At 43.6% G+C, this 17,271-nt stretch overlaps 1 protein-coding gene across 1 annotated transcript; it reads right to left on the bottom strand.

Moving 5' to 3' along the window:
- Positions 1–1,164: 1,164 nt before the first annotated feature.
- On the bottom strand, positions 1,165–17,137 carry SNAPC4 (small nuclear RNA activating complex polypeptide 4). Its single transcript, XM_082775293.1, has 23 exons — positions 17,004–17,137; positions 16,108–16,145; positions 15,577–15,735; positions 14,926–15,051; positions 14,289–14,367; positions 13,607–13,688; positions 12,650–12,754; positions 11,928–12,000; positions 11,443–11,607; positions 11,174–11,321; positions 10,726–10,832; positions 10,355–10,449; positions 9,767–9,861; positions 9,516–9,601; positions 8,674–9,069; positions 7,505–7,594; positions 7,033–7,270; positions 6,857–6,927; positions 6,447–6,542; positions 6,298–6,325; positions 3,618–5,719; positions 2,679–2,806; positions 1,165–1,714 (listed from the first exon to the last, which is right to left on the bottom strand). Exons 1-22 carry the CDS (start codon positions 17,113–17,115, stop codon positions 2,690–2,692), a joined length of 4,608 nt encoding a protein of 1,535 aa, XP_082631419.1. The 5' UTR covers positions 17,116–17,137; the 3' UTR covers positions 1,165–1,714; positions 2,679–2,689.
- Positions 17,138–17,271: the final 134 nt, after the last annotated feature.

The following is a 17,271-nucleotide window of genomic DNA, read 5'->3' as shown; positions in this document are numbered from 1 at the left end:
ACAGCCTTTCAACTGCTCAGGTAACATCTTTGAATGCAAATGGAGGTGGCAAGAATGTGTTCGTGGTCAAGAGTTCAGCTGAGAGCGAGGATTTCTGAAGCAACTCCTCTGATTTTGGATGTCCCTAAGCTTCAAGCACAATTATGACAACTGAGTATTTGGAAGGAGTCAAGAACTGGCAAAGCGCAGCCCATGAGTCCCATATTCTCTACCAGCAATTAAAGGAGCAGCCCAGCTAGCAGCAGCGTGGGGATGTTAAACACCAACAAACCTTTGACTGCCTCCCTCCCTTCCTACAATCCTAGAACCATAGCTGCACCAGAAACTCACTAACAGCCCGTTTTAAAAAAGCCTTGAGCATGTACTCACTCTGATACCATGGCAGCATGACACATTTTCCCATTAGCTTCCCACTCCACTCGTTGTTCTGCTAAATTCCAGGAGAGGTTCTGCATGTTTTCCTTCAGAACAGAGCAGAGATGCTCAGATTCTATAACCCTGAGCTTCTTGGTAGACATTAAATTAGCTTTACACTCCAAAAGATGCACTACCTCTATTTAGCAAGGGCACAAATAATAGAAGTAAACAGAATGCCTGCTGATTGATCAATCTGCCACATCGATTTGTTGGGAAAAATGTTACCTATAGCGGCTTGGGGAAGACAGAGCACACTGCAAGAGGAAAGCTGTTTCAAAATGCTTCCTCCCATTCCGCAGTGTCACACAATTACAGCGACCTCAGTACCCCCATGGCCTGTCCAGCCCCAGCTCTGCCAAAAGGGCCCTCCCCTCAAAGGAAAGTTTTAGCTCACAGCACACTGAACTCACCACTAAGCTCTTGGGAAATGTTGCCAGGCACAGTGCAAGGAAGCTTTCTGTAGCAGCTTCCCACTAGGTTTCTACCAGCTTTGACTCAGCTAGCCTTAAACCTCTCTATATGAGGGAAATTACTGTTTTATGAATGAGGAAACGAGCTTTTGTTGAGTGATTTGCTGATGGCTGTATGGGGCAGGCTGGGGAAGAATCAGGAAAGAATCCAAGCATAATTCAATCTTGCATTTTTAGCTGCATGCATATTCATTTCCCACATTCTCCTTGGCTTTCATGTGGCTTACAGACTTCATTTTTCTCATTAGCAATCACACTCACACAGACATTATTTGAAGCATTATTTACCATAAAAAAAAAAAACACAGAAGACATCAATAGCTTAAGTGAGAAAAATAAAACATCTGTATTTCAACAAATACTCAAGGCTCATTTGATACAAAATTAACCTGCTGCTTATTCAGCAGTATTCAGTCAGCTGTCAAACAACACTGTCACAGCACTAAAACAACCATCTAATGGATCACACTCTGAATACAGATAAACATTCACATAAATAGGGGCTAACACAAAAAGGAAATAAATAACCATCCTTGCTGGCTTCCCCAGGTCTCCAGCAATCCCTCCCCACAGCATTTATGGCAGGTGCTAGTTTGAAAGAGAACAGAATCACTCTGTGCCTCAAAGCCTTCCCTCCAGCAATTTTGCTTCATTATTTGCAACTCGTCCAAACAAGCAGACTTGGTTAGGCGATGAGGAAACCACTCCAGCCATTTTCCTCTCTTCCCCAGGTCTGTGTGGTCAGTTTGTTGGAAGCATTAAAAGTGAATAGTGCAAAGAATATCTCCTACTGCCATGGAACAAGGCAGACCCCAGTCAAGTGACTCCTGTAACAGAGCACAAACAACTCCAGTTAGTCACAGGACTTTTTGTTTTAAATAGGGAAGATAAAATTTTGGAGTTTCTGAAACTAGTTCTAAAGGAGAAGGAAAAAAGAAAAAAAAGAAAAAAAAAAAATCAATCTCAGCCAACAAGCAAGCAAATCAAACACCGTTCATGCTCATTTGGTCCTCAACACATTAAAACATCACACACTTGTATCCTTCCCAGTACACACAGAGAAAATGGAACCCTATGGGGGGGAAAACATTTTTCAGAAATGAAGCTTCAAAGATGAACTGCAACGAAGTACTCAGCAGTTTAAGCCCTGGCTTCCCACCATCTTTTAATCCTGTTCCTCACCTCCTGTTAAAGACTCACGAGCCGGGCAACAGAGAGCATCCAACTGTGCAAAAAGCGGAGGCTGCCTGCCCAGGACCTCCAGGACAGCCTCACAACACATAGCGAGGACGTCCTGCTCCCAGCCTGCTGCAACCCACAGCAAGGATTTACTTTGGCTTCTGCTGCAAGCATTTAGTGCTCCCACACACAAACCTGTGCCATCAGCAGCAGCTGCCCAGGCCTTCCTGTCCCACAAGCTGTGACCCTTTATTCTTACACTGGCCTCACCTTAGCAGCCAAGTCTGTAGCCTCATCTGTACCTACTCACCAGGCATAATACTAATAGGCAGCAGCAAGGTCTAAAAGGCTGCCAAATGCTTGAACTTTACAGCATTTATATATAGTTTTATCATGCAGACATCACCTTTTCCCCATGAAAGTCACAGAATATGTGTGACTTAATATATGTCTTAACACATGATTGCAGAACTCTGTGTGCTAAGGGAAGGGAAGTCAAACCCATCCTCTCCTAGGGTCATGATTCATTGTCTGAGCTGTGCCACAGACGAAGGTATTTCAGGTTCTCCCTTCGAAGAGAAGAAAGGCAAGATTCACAGAATGATTACTAACCCGTTTCCTTCTCACGTCCTTCTCCTTTTCCTGAGGCGGGAACTCCTCCTGATTTGAGGAGCGTTGGCATCAGTCACATCCGTGTAGGAGCCCGAGACAGATTGTGCAATCTCTTCAGCTCCCATGCCCTGCAAGGTAAGCAGAACAGACTATGTGCACACTAACGCAAGACCCAGCATAATATTCAGCCCCTTCAACCCATCTTTTTATTTTAGGGAGCTCAGCAAGATTTCCAGAATATTCCATTTACATTCAAAATTAAGCACGGAGCACACTGTTAGGTTACCGTGACCACAGGTAGCAGAAAACATCCAAATGCATACATTTTTCAGAAAGATGACTGCTGCTTTTTAGGCACCTTTGTCATCTTTCTGTAGAAACAGCTAGTGACCTTCTTTGTTCATCTTCATTAGCATTTCTTTTGTCTGGTTTGGAGCCACAATTTATTGAAATGCAAGTTTGAACTACACAGCTTCCTGGCATGTTCTGTAAGAAATAGTGTTGCGCAGTAAGAGATTTAATTTAAAAAAAAAAAAAAAAAAAAAGAGTGATTTTTGGTTAGTATCATGGCTGAGATCAACCCATATACTCCAATAATCTTTAGTCACATCAAATAATTTGGGAGGAAAACATTAAACAGCAATAGGAACAAACAAACATGCAAGTTCCCTTATGTTACAGGGGCTTGAAGAACGGAGACAATGAAAATCAAGGGCCTGATTTAAAAAGTACAGGAGCCAGGCCTTTACCTTTGTATAAACCAAAGGCTCACAGCCGAACAAGAGAGCTGCTGTTATCGGGTGCAGAATTCTGCTTACTTGAAACGACCAAATTTCTGCTACACTTAAGATCAGGGGGAGTTTCAGCCTAGATTCCAGTGGGAGCAATGCTCAGCTGGCAGTAACTTTCCACTTTCGGTACCTGGCACCTCTGCTTTACCTCATTTGGGAAATCGGCATCTTCATCTCCCGGCTCCTCACCACCTGTCCCATCCGACTGCACGCCTGTTAATTCACTGCCAGAACTCTCTTCCTCTGACACTTCGTTCTCACTCTGCCACTCCTCTTCGTCACTCTCGTCATCCTGCTTCCTGCTGCCTGACAGAGTTGTCGCCACTTTTGGGGGAGACAGAGTGGCGAGCACAGCAGGGAGCGTGAAGGCCGCCAGGAATCTGGCTTTCAGGAGGAGAAAAGCAGGGTCATCGCCCAGTTTCTGATGCACCAGTTCCGTGATGGCACGCAGATCAACCCCAGCACCCTCATCCCGACTGCCATCAGAAGGCAGAAGACACGCTGCTTGCTTCTCCAGAGCCGCCTTCTGCAGAAGCAGCCTTGAGAGGGTTTTTAAGTTGCACAGGAAAGGTGGGAAATAAGGCAACCTGGTTTGAAGTGGCGGTACCTGGACACCCTGCTCCCCGCTCAGCCACTCTTTCACCACCTCCTCGTCCTCGAGGGAAATCAGGCTGAAGTCGAGCTGAGTTTTTGCTGCACTAGAAGTGGTTGGGTGGGGCGGACCCCCAGCAGACTGCGTAGTGGGTGGTTTGGAGGCGATAGGTCTGGGTTTCAACACTCGGGCTGCAAAACCCTCCGAGTTCTTTGGGATGTTGTTAGGAGGAGCTGGGTCTCTTGGCTGGAGCACAGCCCCTTCTGTAATGACAGCTGGGTTGGAAGATGATGCGTTTGGTGTAGAGGAGTCCTGGTTCTTCCCCAAGCTAACGGGACTTGCTGTACAGAGGGAATCAGACCCTGCAGTACTTGCAGGTAGCTGCGTTTGGGGCAGCAGCGCGGCACGCAGGGCTGGTGCATCAGCTGGAGGGGAATGCTGAGCTGCAGAGCAGTCAGAAGTCTTGGAGGAAGCATCAGCAGAAGAAACAGCGGGTGTGCTGCACGCAGGATTGGCTGAGGTGACAGGTAGGAGACTCGCAGAATGGTTTTCAAGGGTTGTCTTTCCCAGTGGCACCCCTTCAGCTAACTGGGAACTTGGTGCTTTTGTCTCTGCGCTGCTAGGGTGAGGCGTATTTGCTCCCGCTGGTAGAGGAGCCACTCCTAAAGCACTGCCATCAGACGTCACGCTTGCCTGGCTTTGACTTTTCGCAGCAGCAGCTGGCAGTCCTTGGGGAACACCCACAACAGCTTGCACAGAGGTGGGGAGCAAAGCCTGCGGCGTTACAACCCAGGTGAAAGGCAGCACGCTGCTGGGAACCAAACGGGAGCCGGCTTGTGGAGCTACAAGAGCAGGCAAGAAATTGCCTGGCCTCTGCTGCAGTCCGTTACCGTTCGGGTCACAGGGAAGTGGAGTGGGAAGAGACAGTTTGTTGCTGCCAGACTCCACGCCAACAGGCACCACTGCAATTTGACGAGGCACAAAAGCTTGATTTTGCAGCACTACTGGAACTGAGCTACCAGCCAGGACCTGACCGTTGCACCCTCCTTGATTTGAGGCCTGCTCTGCCCCAGTTGGATTCAGGCCTGGAAAACCACCTCCTTCAGGGCTACTTTGAGGAGCTTGCTCATTTAGTTCCTTATCGGATTGTACTTTTGGTCCTTCTGAGGAACCAGAGCTCTCCCCGGTTTTGGGTGCTGATGAGGAATGGTTTTCAACCACAGTGGTGGTAGAAGTTGAGCCTGCAACAGAAGTAAAAGCTGGAAGCTGAGCTCGTGCAAACCGGACGTCGCTGTTTGCACAACCAACGGCTCCAGGTGTGCTCCCTGCCTGTGCAGAGGGAACGATTTGCTGCGGTGGCTGCTGGATTATCAAAGGCCCTGGAACCAACATCTGTGGGGCAATAAATACTGTTCTCTGCATAGCTTCCTTGGCCTGGGATTCCCTTAGCCGCTTCTCTTTCAGCAGTTCTGAGACAGTTTTAGGCTTCTGCCTTTGTGCCTGGGCTGGAAGAGCTGCCTGCATGGCAAGAGCAGGAGCGCTGCTCTCAAGGCCAGCAACAGCAGTCTCCCTTGCTTTTAAGGCAACAGGTCTTCTGACAGCACTCCTTGGGACGCCCCTTTGGGAGTTCCTCTGAGTACACGGTTGTGATGAACTGCCTGCAGAGGAGTAAAGAAAGGGGGGGAAAACATTTCAGTGTCTTCAAAAAGGAAAAAGGCTTTAGAAGGCATACCTTAGCTATTAAGCATCAAGTATCCAGCACAGGAAGTAGCAAAGTTTCTGCTTGTGAGAGTTCCTCCAACACTGTAGTATTTATTTAACCAGCAGACGGGTTAGAAATGTACCTTAACACTGCACAGGAGGAACCGTGCTGATCAGTGCAACACAGGCACTGCTCATCAGCCAGGGTGATAACAATAAAAACTGGGCTTTTGGTCAGTGCCAGCGTGTTCACTCCAGCCCACAGCCAGCATCTTGCTTGAGAAAAGTTTAACAGCGATGATCTACAGACTGTCAGACAGGCACAAAGCCACTGGTCCCCTGGCCCTTCAGTATTTTTGCTGGTCCTTACCAAAAGCAATGCATTTAGCCAATAACCGAAATATCCAAGAGCTACCAAAAATGACAATGTTGTTTTGTTCCAGAAGTTCTCCTTCAGTTAAATTAGTCATTAATACAGCAGCGATGAATTAAGTGAAAGATCTTGCATATCAAAAATAAACATTCTGGTACGTACCTGAAGAAGTCTCCACATTTTGGGAAGCCTGCCAAAAGAAAATATATTAAATTATACTTGAGATAAGTAGGACATACCACAGCCATTGAAAAACATCTACTTTAGTCAAGACTCTGGTAGGAAAAGCTTTGAAATGAGATGCACAATACCTGCTGAGGCCCTGTTGCATTAGCTTTCAGCTCTGACTGCTTTAGTCTTCCCTCCCGAATAACTTTCATGCAACCATTGGTATCAATCTGAAAGAGCTGCAAGATAAGAAATTCAGAAAAGTTTGATTCAGAACAAAAATATTCTGGTAGAGCCAGTGCCAACCTAAGATAGATAGGGGAGGCTTTACGTGAAAGATTCTGGGCACATTTTCACAGTTATAGAAAAAATCCTGACAGTATTAGAATGGATGCAGAATGTAGTACACATCATATGCAAGCCATGAGAGTAGATTAATCCAATAATTAGATGATTAATTTAAGGAGCAAAGATAAAGCTTTTATTTAGGTATTGAATCAGAAAAAGATCACCACTGTTTAAAAGTAGAAGCTATGAAGACAGTAAAACCTACCTGAATAAAAAGCGTGAACAGGGGAGTGCTCGAGAGACTGATTGACTTCATCTTCTCTTGAATAGCATAAGCTAGAAAAAGAGCCCAAGATGAAAATCAGCTGGGTGCTCACTTAGAAGGTATCAGAAACAAGGTTACAGAGTAGGAGAGTGCTGTCCCTGATGGGTTACCACTACCTTTTGTCTGATGAAAAGCCATCTTCCCAGTCCGCAAGGTGCAGGGCAGCAGCACGTTGCCCACCCAAGGTGTCACAGCCATCAGAAGCTTTCTGTCAAGGTTTATTCTTTTCAAATGCTCTCTCTTTTGACGATAACTTTTCAACAGCTGCAGCCCCTGAAGCTTCTGATCAGCAGATGTAGCAGCTCCAGACATTTTTGTTAAACCAGTGGAAAAAGGTTTTACCATCTTTGATTGCTGTGCGTAAATAAACACATAATTACAATCCCAATTTGGTAGGTTCTAGCAAAGTTAGTCCCATAACAAACTATTCACAAGGTAGTTATGAAAAAAAAAAAAAAAAGAAGAAACAACCTCAGCACTCTCAGCACTACAGTGAAATAAGATCTGTGATTCTATGCTTATTTTCCACTGAATACAGCCTGGCAGTGCACACATCACAGGAGCAGACAAGACAGAAGAGGGACTCACAAGTTTCATTTGATAGCACGTGTTATTTCTTAATACTCTTCTCACATCTTCCAGGGTAACCTGTAGCACTTGCTTTCCACATCTGGAAGCCTTTTAAAAAAAAAAAAAAAAAAGAGTACAAAAGAAAGGGTGAAATGGAAAGTATCCCACAGAAAATTATTTGTGCTGACATTACACAAAAAATGTACAAAAGTTTTCAACTTTTCTGCTACTGAAAATATTGTAGTATATTAGATCAGCCCCGAAGTGCAGATGTTTACCTTATCTTTTCATCCTTGTGTGTTACCACAATACCAAATGCCTATTTTGTTTAAGGTTTAGCATGAAGTATCCACAAAAACCCATCCAAAATCTACTGGATTATTCTCTATTTTTTTTTGGCTTAACAGTACAAGGGAAGAAATAGGGAGAAGTTTGAAAAAAAAAAAAAAAAAAAGTCAGCAACTCTTCCCTAAATTTCTGGTCAAAAAAATCATGCCTTATCTGCAATCAAAATCAAAAGACTGATTACATCAGACAAGCATTTACAAACCACGCATACCATAACCACTTCTGTAACCAACAAACTTGTCATCGGTGCAATTGTCCCTGCAGCTGAGGGATGCACATGCTATTTAAGTTCACTTAGGTAAAAATATTTTCTCTTGTGTTAAGAATTCCGGTTTTGACATTTAGTATTTTACTAAGGAATATTTTTCTGCAAAATCATGCAAGGAGGGTTTGTACTGTTTCAGTGTCTGATCTGGGATGAAAACTAAACTCAGAATGAGACAGATGCACAGGTAACTGAGTTCTTACAAACTCTAAGTCTATGCACTCTAGTCATCAGGGTAGAGAGAGTAACCACAATTCACCGGCCAATTCTGTTTTATGAAAAATATGGAAAAAGTTTTGTTTCTCTAACACTATGGGTAGGAAAGAGCACAGTTTTCTAGATAATACAGGGCCAGGGGGAGCACTGCTAGAAATTCGTTTAATCCCACAGCTCAGTTTCCAATAGCACCCCCCAATGGTAAAACAAGAAACCAACTAACAGAGGTGCAAGAAAGATTTTGTCATCTACTTATCCTTCATCACTTGTTCTCTTTACTGCAGTGAATGTACTTCCTGGCATTTTCTGATCTAAGCTGAAATTCCATCAAGACCAGACTGAGAATCCCAGGATTTACCTTGTTAATTACTTCTACTGGATTCGTCACAGTGATGTCTGTTGAATGTGGGCGTGCAATGCCCCTCAGGATGGTGTTCAGTTCTGCAGATTTATCAGCGACTCCGTCCTTGCTTCCGTCACACAGTGCACGTGGAACTTCACTGTTACTGGTCCTTGCATTAGCACTCACGGAAGAGAAAAGGGATGAAGTTTGGTATCTTCCTTTGTTCGACTCCTGTGTACTTGTCTGTGTTGGAATCCACAAATCGATGCTGGGAAACGCACACTCCTCCTTCTTTGTCATCTCCTCTTCTGAACTGTCTGTTAAGTCCAGTTCTATGTCTTCACTGCTGCTGTCTGAGCAGCTGGTACTCTCTTCTTCTGCATGTCGCCGTTTTGCTGGCCTTGATCTTTTCTTCTCAGTCAAGAAGAGCACAGACAAGTATTAGCCAGTGTTCCTCCCTGACTTGCAAATCTCTCAAATCAGTAAGTTAAGAAGTTTTGTGGGGCAGTATCCTATCAGAAACATATGGCTTCCAAATGGAGTGTGCAGCAGCACCCACTAGTGCTTTGACAATGGAAACATGACAGTGTTTTTAACATGGTCTTAAGCAACCAGAATATTTCTAAGAGTGCTTTGTGCCAAACCTGGCAACTCATGATGTACCTATAAGGAAACATAAGTTTATGCCATCCTTATGGGCATTTCAAGGCAGTAAAATTAATTAATGATTGATAAAATTGATTGCATGAAGTCAAACTCAATTTTGGTATTGATTTCACATACTTTCACTTTTAATTTAGAGACTCTTAATTAAAAAGATAAATGGGACTGTGACATAACAGGATTTTGTACAGTACCTTAGACCCAATCATGAGTTTCCACTTGCTTAGGCACTGGGAGCCAGTCCGGTGAGGCAACTCAGAAGCAATTTTACTCCAGTGACCTAAAAAGGATGAAGAGCAGAGCATATGGAAGCTTGCAATCACCAGGATGAAGCAGAGCCTGTTTCTGTCAGCCACTTAAAATAAAATAAGAAATTCAAAGGGTGAATTACTAAATAATGCTTGCTTCCCTAAGCTTTTGAAGGTTAATCCACAGCAACACTTACCCAGGCCATGCTTTTGCACCAGATCAATTAGTTGTTCCTCTTCCTCTAAACTCCACCTGCCTTTCTTTACATCACAGTGCAATGCTTTTAAGTACCTTCAAAATAAAAACATTAAAGGAACATTCAGCCTTGTTTGTACAGTTCTGATCGTTACTGCATAATCTGAGGCTAAAAAACACAGCATCGTTATGAGATTTTCTAAGGGGTCCCATTCCTACTCCCTTCATACAGCATGGCTACGATCTCTTTGTTCTCTAAACATCAAACCACACAATTAAAAAATTAAAATGAGCAGGTGTAAAACATCACTGAAATTATGACATGCTGCACTCTAAGCCTCCTGAAGTTGGGTCCAATGCTGAAGATGGCTCAGCACCTCTTGCAATATTGGTGTCAGTTACAGGAAGTGACAGACTAGATAACGTCCACAGCTACGCAGCAATACATGAATGATCACCTTTCCTCCCTACATGCACTCTCTCAGGTTTCAGGATAACTTTGGATTGTTTGGGACAAAAACATCCCCAATTTCTGCTTCTCTTTGGATAATAAGCTTGAAAGAACAGTTGTTTCCTTTAGTGTACTTACCGATCTCTGCACTGAGCATCGCTCCTGCCTGGTACTTCTGTCCGAATCTTGTACCAGTCACGCTCTCCGTACTTCTTAACTGCAGCCAACAGCATCTATGTTAATCACACAAAGAATGAGTTGAAACTCTCATCAGTAATAGTCTTAGTAGGCTGAGTCAAAATAGCTTTCTTTCTTTCCACTGCATTGCAAGTCTCAGAACAAAAGTGTTTGGGAGCTCCTATGCCCTCTTGACTTGTAAACTGCCCATCTTAATCCATTTCAAATTCCTTTGTTCCACTATTAAAGCTCAGGTGTATAAAACCATGCAACATTCTAACCATTCCACTTTTGCACCCAGCAATTCTAGGGAATCAGAGAACAGAGCTTACAGCGTCTTCCTCCGGTGTCCAGGGTCCTTTCTTCAAACTGGGGTCCACACTCTTGGTCCATCGGTAAATCAGCTGGGCAGAATCTCTTCCTTCCATGTAATAAGCAACTAGAAATGCAAAGAAAAGCTAAGCAACCTTAGCTCTCTTAACCACTCCTCATAAAATTTGTTCTCTAGACCATCCACCATCTTTGTTGCCCTTCTTTGGGCACTCTGTACCTTATTTAGATAACAGGCTACAAACATAGGATAAAAACACAGAACTGTGACTATTGTGGAAATGTAAGCACTCATAGGAAATAAAACTTTACTAATTCTTCCAATCAGAGCAGGCTGGGTGCTCTAGCATGCAGAAGTATTAATACACACAAGCCTGGGAAAACAAAAACAACAAACAACAACTAACCCTCACACATGAATGGAAAACTTTTTATTTGTACATTACTTACTTTTCTTGTACGGGATATGACTTCCTACTCTCATCTCTTGAACAAGCTCTAAAAGCATCAGATCTTCATCTCTGGTCCATTCTTTCCTTTTCAAGTCTTTGTTATAGGCTTGATACTTCTGCAAGCACTGGAAAGCTGTCCTGTTTGTCTTAATGCAATAAAAACAAAAGCTACTTAGAAAAATGGATATTTATGAGGACAAAAAGCAAGAAGAAAAAAAAAAAAAAAAAGCAAGATTTTTCACCTCGTTTCCAGCATCAGAGCCTTACCCCCAACTCCTGGGCTATAGTCTGCCAGTCCAAATAACCATGTTCAGCAGCTATCTTCTTCAGCCTCTCTGTTTCCTCCTCTGTCCATTCCTTTTTGTTGATGCTTGGATGCTCGTAGTTTTGCCAAAACTTCCTCAGTTCTTCTGAGCTACGTTGTCCATCAAACTAAGAGAGAGAGCAAAAATCTTTTCTGTTTTGTAGCTGGGACTGAAACAACTGGACAGATGTGAACACTGATACAAGGGATATATTTTGTAATCAGTACATATTTTATTGCTAATTTTTTTCAGAATTAACATATTAAATTTAACCAGTAACAACAAACGTCCAGTGCTTCCATGCTTGCCATGTTGAAAACACGCAATAGTTAACTTCTAGCAGTGCATAATGGAAACAAGGTGAAAACTACACCAGTTCAGGTGTAGTTTCTCTCAAGATAAGGGACACATGTCAGAAGTAATAAAATAGCTGATCTCCCAACTTACATGGATATTTGAAATTTTCTCCCAGTCATGCTCATCAAATCTGTCTCCTAACAAGTCACTTTCTGGAAGCTGGCTGAAGCAGAAGATACAAAGAGAAAGAAAGAACCCTATTAAAAAAGTTAACTGAACAGTCAGTTTCTCTGCCTGACCTTGCTTCATCTTATTCCTCTCACCTATTATCAATTTCCACAAAAACTGACTACCTCAAAGCATCAGGCTCTTCAACATCCCTAACTTTTCCCCAGACCAGGTTTCCTTCTTACTGGGTTTACTAAAATAATTTTACTTGAGTATAAGGAATGCACCGTTGAAAAACAGCCCCCTAAAAGATCATGTTGGTTTAGCAGGATTAACAGTTAAATGCAGTATCAAAATGAATTCCTCTGGATGCTTTAGAAAGCAAAAGCTCAGAATTATTAGAATTTTCAGAGTTTTGTCTCCTTGTTGCTAAATCAAAAGCTATTTCAAACTGTGCCTCTATACTGGCTATATATATTACATTTGTAGATCAACACCCAAAACATGATTCTTAGTGAAGAGCTGAAAAGATGAGAGCTCTGCAGAGTTTGAACGGCACTTGATAGTTTTATTTGTGTTGGCTTGTGTGAAGTTTTCTCCAAATGTCATAACCAGAAGTGCTCAAGGAAGGAGGGAACTTTAAGAATTAGCCTCCAAGAACATATTTGCATTTTCACCATGAACATATAAAGGTAACTTCTTACTTAATTGCCTCTATTTCTTGTTCCACTTCTTTGATTTGCTTTTCCAAGATTTGTTTTTCCATTTCAGTCTTGACTTTTTCCAGTTTCTGGTTCCAGTAACTCAACCTGTTCAAAGACATTTTCAACATTATTTGAGACTAGATGTGAAGTAGGTCAATGGCATCAGAAGATACATAGCAAAGGTGGTTTCCCCACGAGTATCATTCTTTCCTTCAATTTATTCATGCAGTAAACAAAACTGTTCTTCTAAGTTTTCCCACAGGGCAAACTCATCCTACTTTTACTGCTTCAATGCAAACGGTTGACCCAGAACAGGTCTCAGATTAATCATTTTGGTATTTACACAGAGATAATCAGCGACGGCTGCAACAGCAACAAACAAGACTGCACCAGCTCTAGGCACATAAATCTCTCACTGGACACACTGTTATGGCTCACTTGCAACATATCAAGTTCAGCTTCAAGCCCTGTAGACTATTTTAAGTTATACCACTGTGTCAACAGAAGAAATAGATGGCTATAAAATGCTACAGTATCTTCAGAACAAATCCATTCCACCTGCCAGTTACCTGCAAAACAGTCATCAACTGTTTACAGTCCAAGCTGAATGCTGTAACCTCTTGCTTATGGTCGGAACTTTACAGTCCAAGACCCTTCAATACCAGGTAATACACAGATAATATAGATGGTAACAGAGAATGGAGGATGCTGCCACCTACAACAGCATCATCCTCTGCACTGGTGCCCTCAGGACATGGAGTTTGGGTATCACTGCTGCAATTCCCAGGCCCCAAAGTGGTAAAGAATCCCCAAGAATCCCCACTGTGCTTTGTAACCTTACTGAAAGTGCAAAGAGTTAACACAGAACTTGCTGAAGGCAGCAGCATGTCCACATATTTTTTCTCCTTATGTCAGATGTTACATTGTCATGGGAAAGGATTTTTGCACAGTACTTACTTCAGTAGCTTTGGCTGAAGCAGGTGCTGCAAGCGGTCACTTACGACTGATTTCTGCAATAGTACCTTCTCTCTGCTTTTCCCTTGACAAAATAAAGTAATCAAGCATTCAGTGATTAGTACAAAACCACTGCCAAAAAAAAGAGTGACGTGTTGCTTTCAGCATCACTGTTAAAAGTATGACTCAGGTCTTCAGTAAGAGTTCATCCTTCATTTTGTTCAGCAAAGGAACTATCAGAAGCTAGGTAAATTAATCATATTCCCCACATAAACCACTAACGTCAATGTCTAACCTTGGCAAATGGCAGCCTCTTACTCAGTTTTACTTCCAAAGAGGCATCAATGAAGATCACCACACAGGTGGATGTAACCACATAGCTTTAAGTGTCTCCTGAACTTCTCTCATCTAAGCACTACCCTTGCATGGTCTCATTTGCTTTTGGAGTGTTCACGGGAGAGATGGAATGACACATCAAAACAAATGCAAGTGAAAGGAACTAAGTCATTAATAATTCAGCAAATCAATTCCTAAAGCATCCCATTTACTTTTAAGTACTCTTTCCGTGAATTCAAGTATGAAATACCCAAAGTGTTGGTGTTTAACTGCAGATGTGGGGGGAGCAAAGATACAAAAATAGACATTTGTGAGAGCAGAATGCTGAGCAGCACGTACGGTTTCTTACATTTTGTTGAAAGCAGTTGTTCAAAGGATTTTATGCCCTGAGCCGCCTTTTCCTTGGCATCTTCATTGGAAGGAGGGCCCTAGTAAACATTAGAAGGGTTAGATATGTTAGAAGAGCCAGATACACAGAAAATCTGTCCATTCTTCTTAGAACTCTAGTGTGAGCCACTGCAAAAAAAGAATGCTAACTCAGACTTGCACAGGCTGCCACATAAGAACTGCTCAGTCACCTTTACTAGTACTGGCTTGCAGATATGTCAGAAAACATAGTATATAAGCAGACACTTAAGGAAGTTTGCCCACAGTTACACACCACATTCTCAGCTCAGTGCCAGGCCTGCTCACATCAGCTGACCGTTGGTTGAAGAAGCATTCTAAATTAGACTTAACACATGTTGGTACATTTGAAAAATACAACGTTCAATTGCCCCACAGCTGGAATGGCACCGTTCTGAACTCTCAGGTGGCACAACCAGCTGTGAGTTGGACAAAAATTTCCGAAAGACAGTAAGCAACAAGTGAGGGAAAAAGAGATTGCAAAGTCAGAAATGATACTGATTCTTACAGGTTACAATGAACACTGTTACAACACAGATACAATTTAAATCTATCACTGCAACCTGGTTATATTTACTTACAATTCCTGTTGTTTTATCCTTAAAGTACGGCTTCATAAAATGGCCCAAAAATATATTTGCTGGTAAATTTCTACCATCTGTTGCTTTTGCTGTTTTTGTGCCATCGAGTTCACACATGATTTCTTTCTGCAATAAAAGAATTAAACCATGTCAGTACCTTTAAATTCCCTGATTTCAGAGAGCAGTGGCTGAGCTGTCACAAACATCCCAGGAAGGGTTCAAATAATTTGCAGCACCAGACTACAGATTAGTGTATGTGTTAACAGTGGGATTTGGAACCTCACAGGTTTGTACAGTACAATGGAGATAAAAAGATAAAAAGAAACATGTATATTCTGATTTACTAGCTAAAACATTCTCCAGTGGCAGCATTTCTGATGGTAAGAAGAGATGGAATCTTCAGGAAGCCACTCCAAAAGTCACCATTGAGGTGACACTGGTTTGAATTGCCATGAAGAAAATGAACCCAAGTCTCATTGTCCCTGTCCACGCAGGCTGGTAACTACACCAGCACATACACAAGGACTGTGACTGCTAATTTCACTGGTACCTGCAGTACATTAACGTAGTGGAAAGTTTTACTGGGAATGAAGCAGAGGAAGATGACAGCTAGCAACCTAAAAAAAGCACATTTTACTCCTGTTTGCTCACCTGCTGTTCTTTGTTTTGTGCAATCAGAAGCTCAACTTCCTCAATCTTTTCCTGGATAACTTCCTGGTACACGTGGTTCATCTGCAGACACGTTTCTGGATCTTCTGGCAGGCTGTTTTCAGTATCATCATCACTACTGTCCTCTTCTTTTTCCACTTCCTTGAGGCATTTTAAAGAGTTAAAAGGAAAAAGAGGAAAATGCTTGCTCTGAAGAACAGAAGCAGGTATGCAGCACGATAATTATTTATGTAACTCAATGCTTCTATTGTGTTACAAAACTGATTCTCCAAAGAATTGGAAGCACCTTTCTCACCCTGATAGCTTGCTTTGAATGCTCCCAGAGTCAGAGTTACCTGCCTAGCCCAGTGCCATTTCTTTCTGTCCATTACTTCATCATGCTGTCTGGTCCAAAGTTTGACTCTGAACCTTGCCAAGAACTGTTCTTTACCCAGAACAGTGCAAAATTTCCCCTTTCTTCCTGTCCCCTTCAGTAGACAGATGAAAAGACATGCTTAAAGAGAAAATGGTTACCATTTCTTCCTGAGAATCTGAGTCGTCATCTTCAGTATCTGTCAGACAACAAAAATACAAAAACGCCGACTGCAGTGAAAAACACACAGCTTCAAAACCAAAGATTTTTCAATTAAAGTACACAGAATAAGGTACTACATAGTGTCTCATGCATAAGCATTAGGGTTTTCAGGTATTGCCAACATCCTTAAGTGAAAATGTTCAGTTCTATGCTGCACATGCACTTTTTTTGTGGTTCTAGAATAGAAAAATTGGCAGCTTCTGCTGGCTACAGCAGCAATCAAGCTGCATCTTGGTCCCATGCCTCATGGTAAAATAAAGGCCTCAGGATGTGCAGACAAGTGAATGTTCCAACCCAACAAACCCCATATTCCTTAACCACCTAGCAACCTTTCACCAGCCTTCAGCAGTACTGGTTTTGCCTTCAGTGTGGCTACGGAGTTCTGACATCTTTGGAGGAACATAATCGAAACTGAGGCGCAGGATTCGTGACAGCCACCAGAGGTACTGACACCAGAGCTTTTAATTTGCCCCCTTTATTGCTTTGAAAAAATGATTTTAGGAAGCACAGCCAGGCTGAGCAGTGGAATGATGCAGTGGGGTTCACGTGGTCCGTTCAGAGAGCGTGGAATCGGCCGGTTTAACCGTGCCAGCGGCTGGTGGGTGGCCGCATTTCACAAGGCAGCTCGTCCCCTGCCTGAACGCCTCCGGGAGGGGTCGGGGCCGTTCTCCGAGCCTCCCCTCGAGCGTTTGCCGCGGGTTTCGTTACAGAAACGAGCGGAGCGGTGGTGCCAGCGGGCTGCCCTCCGCCGGGACCGCCTGAGGAGCCCGTGCGGGCGGCTCCTCGCATCGACGCCAGCGGGCACGGCGGGCCCGGAGCCCCCGGAGGCCCGTACCGGAGCCGAGGCTGCAGTCCGACACGTCCAGCCCGGTGCCGGCGGGCTGCAGGCTGCGCTCCAGCTCCTCGATCTCCCTGCGGATCTTCTCCCGCTCCGCCTCCAGCTCCATGGTGCCGGGAGGCGGCGCGGGGCGTCCGGACATGGCGGCGGCCGCAGCCCGAATGCCCCGGGCCCAGGCCGCGGCCGCTCCGAACCCGCCCCTCTCGCCCGTCGGCCAATCGGAGTCAGCGCCGCGGTCAGCTGAGCCCAGGCACGTGGCAGAGGG

Source organism: Aythya marila, assembly GCF_965140915.1.
Source record: "Aythya marila genome assembly, chromosome: 19".
Taxonomy (NCBI): domain Eukaryota; kingdom Metazoa; phylum Chordata; class Aves; order Anseriformes; family Anatidae; genus Aythya; species Aythya marila.
Note: the sequence above shows the minus strand (reverse complement) of the source record. Positions and strands in the feature narration are given on the sequence as shown.

Coding starts and splice junctions, on each gene's coding strand:
- SNAPC4 (XM_082775293.1), bottom strand. CDS start 17,115: ATGGAGCTGGAGGCGGAGCGGGAGAAGATCCGCAGGGAGATCGAGGAG. Junction 6,928..7,032: donor GGCTTTTCATCAGACAAAAG/GTAGTGGTAACC, acceptor CTCTTTTTCTAG/CTTATGCTATTCAAGAGAAG. Junction 5,720..6,297: donor AAATGTGGAGACTTCTTCAG/GTACGTACCAGA, acceptor ACTCCTCTGCAG/GCAGTTCATCACAACCGTGT.